This window comes from Carlito syrichta, unplaced genomic scaffold, assembly GCF_000164805.1.
Source record: "Carlito syrichta isolate Samal-C Ts95f unplaced genomic scaffold, Tarsius_syrichta-2.0.1 Scaffold130467, whole genome shotgun sequence".
NCBI classification, from domain to species: domain Eukaryota; kingdom Metazoa; phylum Chordata; class Mammalia; order Primates; family Tarsiidae; genus Carlito; species Carlito syrichta.
In genome coordinates, this window is record NW_007074563.1 from 79,797 (window position 1) to 84,400 (window position 4,604).

The 4,604-nt window shown below is 35.1% G+C and overlaps 1 protein-coding gene across 10 annotated transcripts in view; it reads right to left on the reverse strand.

The window, feature by feature from the left end:
- Positions 1 to 4,604, reverse strand: part of KDM6A (lysine demethylase 6A) — a 216,122-nt gene that overhangs the window by 60,511 nt on the left and 151,007 nt on the right. For all 10 annotated transcript variants that reach the window (XM_021708037.1, XM_021708035.1, XM_008049054.1 and 7 more), the window contains one exon: positions 2,667 to 2,793. In XM_021708037.1, coding sequence (XP_021563712.1) covers positions 2,667 to 2,788 — 122 coding nt within the window. In that variant the 5' untranslated portion in view covers positions 2,789 to 2,793. The remainder of the gene's footprint in view (positions 1 to 2,666; positions 2,794 to 4,604) is intronic.

A 4,604-nucleotide genomic window follows, 5' to 3' on the forward strand; every position in this document is an offset into this window, starting at 1 on the left:
TGCACTCCAGTCTGGGCGACAGAGTGAGACTCCAACTCAAAATAAATAAATAAATAAATGGTGAACTAACTGACCTTCCTGGTCCCTCTCAGTTCTAACATTATATAGTTCTGTGATAACAAAGTAAATGAATAGTTCGAGTTTAAGAATACCACATTACAATTTCACTTTGATGTACACTTGCCAAATGACGAGCATATTCAATCTTCAACACAGACTTGAATGGAGAGGTTAAGTAATAAAGTGCCTCAGAAATATCAGGGTCATCAAATCCCAAGGTTTCTTACTGATAACTGAAGTCTTCATTTGGAGCTTTAATAACTTTCACAATGTAATTTATTTGTAAAAATGTCCTCACAATAAACAGATCAGAAGCAACACAATAGAAGGCAGTACAAGAGGTTAAGAAAAGTAAACAAGGAAAATCTAAAACAGATCCAGAATCTTATTATTACAGATGATAAACAATAAATGTCTAAAATGTCCAAAACCAAGTTAAACTGTGATGAGTATCCTTTACTTGATTAGTCAGGAAAGTTTACTATATATTTGGAAATATTTGCCCAAAAAACTAAATTAAATGCGTTGCAATGTTTTAAAAAGTAAAATCAGTTAACTGGGAAAAAACCCTGTGAGACATTTCCTAGTATACATTCCTTTTAATCTATGTTAAAGGAAACTTTCATATATTAGTAAGAAAACAAAAGATAATGAATAGACACTCCCTACTTCACTTCCTACTTAACCAGAACCAAACCTCCTTTACAATCACACTGTATGAAGCCTCACACTCTGTAACACTAATAATAGTAATGGCGTGAGCTCCAATAGCAACTACAGTTTAGTTTATTTAGTTCGTTTATATAAGAACCACTTTGCCAGGCAAAAAGATACAAAAATCTAAGATCCAGTTTCTGCTCTTATAGAAGAGAAACACAGTTTGGACCCTCAAGCTTTATTTAGGAGCAACTCAAATTAAACTATTTTACAAGCCGTGGGAGGAATCAGAAAATCCCCATCAGAAAATAGGTGCCTTTCCAGTCAACTCTTATTGTACATTATTAATAAGTAATCCAATGTTTTTATAGACAGAAATATCTTAATGTTAATCCCTCTCATAAAAGCACACTTTTCTTTAAAAAAATGAGGTCATACTAAAATTTAATGTGATTATATGGCAAATTTACTAAAAATAAAATATTCCTATGTTAAAAGAATAGAACAGGCCGGGCTTGGTGACTCAGCCTGTAATCCCAGCACTTTGGGAGGCCGAGGCGAGTGGACTGCTTGAGCCCGCGGGTTCGAGACCCACCTGGGCAACTTGGCAAGACCTCATCTCTACAATAAATCAAAAATTAGCCGGGAGTGGTAGCACACGCCTGTAGTTCCAGCTCCTTGGAAGGCTGAGGAGGAAGGATCGCTGGAGCCCAGCAGGTCGAGGTTGCGGTGGCCAGGAGCATGCCACTGCACTCCAGTCTGGGCGACAGAGTGAGACTCCAACTCAAAAAAACAAAACAAAACAAAAAACTTAAAATTGAAACAAACTAAAACCTTTAGAGTAGGAAGGTACCTAACAGATAATCTAACCCACGTTTTCCCAAATGCAGCATTACTGACATTTGGAGCCAGGAAATTCTTGGTTGTAGAGGGCTGTCCTGTACACTGTAAGATGCTTAGCAGCAGCATCCCCCACAACTGTGATAAGCAAAATGTCTCCAGACATTGTGAAATGGGGGGGGGGGGCCCGGAGAGGGGAGGAGACCCGGCCGGTGGCGCCAAGCTAAAATAGCTTCCCACTGATCTAATATAATTCCCTTCCGTAACAGGTAACCTTAGAGGTTTAACTGTGCCATCCATGATTTCAGAAACAGTAACTGAGTCAGAACTTGAATCCAAGTCTCCTGGCTCCTAATACATTGATCTTTCTACCATATCATGAAAGATAAAAGTGATTAGGAACCAAAATATAATCTGATGATGGTTCAAAACTGTAACTTATCAGATACGCATATACAAGGTACAGTTCAGTCAGATAATCATTAAGCATTAATTCAGACATTCAATGCATAAAAAGTATGGAGAAAACTTTATAGACTTGCAGAAATTTTTATTTTCACTATTTTCATTATAAGACACTTCTCCTTTCCAACAAATCCACTAATAATGCACCCATTTTTTCACAGTATGATGTCAAGTACGACTGTGATTTTAAATTTACTATTAATCAAATGTCTGTTCCATGGTATATATGTGATTAATCAAAACTATAAATACTAAGGTTCCATCGGATACTAGTAGTCATTAGGCAGATGAGAAATTAATTATTTGTTGTTTTGTTAAATAGACATATAAACAAAATACTAGAAATAAGAAGGAAAGGCATTTAAATACTTCATTAAAAAATTACAATCTGATAAATTTTTAAAACTAGCAATAATTCAAGTCAAATAAAAATCCAATAACCCAAATAAGAAATGTTTCTTCTGCTAGACCAGATTATAAGAAAACCACCACATTTAGAAGCTGTCTCTTATTGTCTAACATTCAGGAATCATTATAATATATTCAAAACAGAAAATATACTGATCAGGTTATAAATGTAAACTAACACTTTAGATGGTAATTCAACAGACAAAAGCAAAACATAAATGTCTGATAAATCTCACCTTCCAAGGAAATACCAGGACTGGCCAGAATTAGGATCTGCTTCCAAGGATTTTTGGAGATACTGAATAGCATAGCTTTCCTTGGTGGCTTTATCTCCCAGGAGATCCACAGTGTGATGCATCCAACCTATAGTAAATAATTTTAAAATATTTTACATAAATGACTTAATTGTTCTATTTTTAAGAATACCAAGCAGAAAACAAAAGTACTCTTTTTTTAGTCAATTTATTAATTTAGTTTGGAGTATACACTCACCAAATTTAGAACTATCAATTCTGGACAAAAAAATGTCTGTTTCTCACAGTAAGGTACTGTCAAAGTTATGAAGAACTTTCATTCAAAAGAAACTGAAACAATTCTAAGCACTAACGTAACAAATTATAAATTATAGACCCTCTTTTCTCATTTTGATATTTTTAAAAAGCCCAAGCTATCAAACAAATCATATAAAGATGTTAAGTCTTACTAAATTAATGTGCATTTTAATAAGCTCCAAGAAATTCTATTAATCCATTTATTTCCAAGGAATATACATAAGGCTATAGAATCAATGATAGTTCAGATTAAAAAACACACACCAACCCTACTTCACGGGCACTGGCTACATATATTCACACCCTATATGAAGTAAAAACTACTATAAAGTATTTGAAAATTTTGTTAAAAACCCAAAAAAAGCATATTCAAATGGTACAAATAACACAAATGTTTAATAAATACATTTAGAACTAGATTGCTATATAATCAATCAAAAGATTGAATCAGGTCAGGCTGGGTGGCTCAGACTATAATCCCAGCACTTTGGGAGGCCTAGGCGAGTGGACTGCCTGAGCCTGTAGGTTTGAGACTAGCCTGGGCAACTCGGTGAGACTCGTCTCTATAAATCAAAAATTAGCCGGGTGTGGTAGTGCATGCCTGTAGTTCCGCCTACTTGGAAGGCTGAGGTGAAAGGATTGCCGGAGCCCAGCAGGCTGATGCTGGAGTCGTGAGTGTGCCACTACACTCCAGCCTGGGTGATGAAGTGAGACTGCAACTCAAAAAAAAAAAAAAAAAAAAAAAAGACTGAATCATGGAATAGTATATTCTAAACATTCAAGACATACAGGAATAATTTGGTTTAATTTGCCATTGAATCATATTTCAGTTGTGGATCAACTCAAGTGTGTAAGATTAGCTCTGTTTTTTTGTGTACACTTCATAATTTATTTAGGAAATAAGGATCCTTATTTTCTGACACTTATTATATTTGCTGTGCTCAATAAGAAATTTAAAGGGCTAATCCTGACTTGTACTGTACATCTTTACAATAAAACAAAGCAAAATAAATAAAGTAAGAAATTTAAAGGGATTCAATTGCCAAATTTTATGCAGTCACTCACACATTTACTCATCTGTTTTTCCCATATCTCTCCTGCTATTACTAGTAAGAACAGTACCCAAAATAATAGGCTGCAAAAGGAGCTGCTTCAGCAGTAGTCACAAGCAGGTAGGAAAGATAGATGTAGGCATAAATCAGATTCAATTAGAGGAAGTATTTTTCTATTTAAAATCATGAAAGTTTACTTATACACTCTGAAATATGATAAACCATTGCCAAAGAGGAGAGGTGATTTATTATTCAGACATAGCTAAAACAAAAATTATTTCAATCTTTCTTACATTTTAAAGAAGTATGCATTTTTGCTATTGACGCAATCTTCACTGAAGCTAAAATGTGTAAAAACTTAATAATTGTAAGTAGTGTAAATAAAAACCAGCTCATATACAACTATCAGCTGAATGAGTAAGTTATTTATTCTAAAGGCATCATACTTTCTTCTTTTCACTTAAGAATTAAAACCCGGCCGGGCTCGGTGGCTCAGCCTGTAATCCCGCGCCTTTGGGAGGCTGAGTTGAGTGGATTGCCTGAGCCCACGGGTTTGAGACCCGCCTGGGCA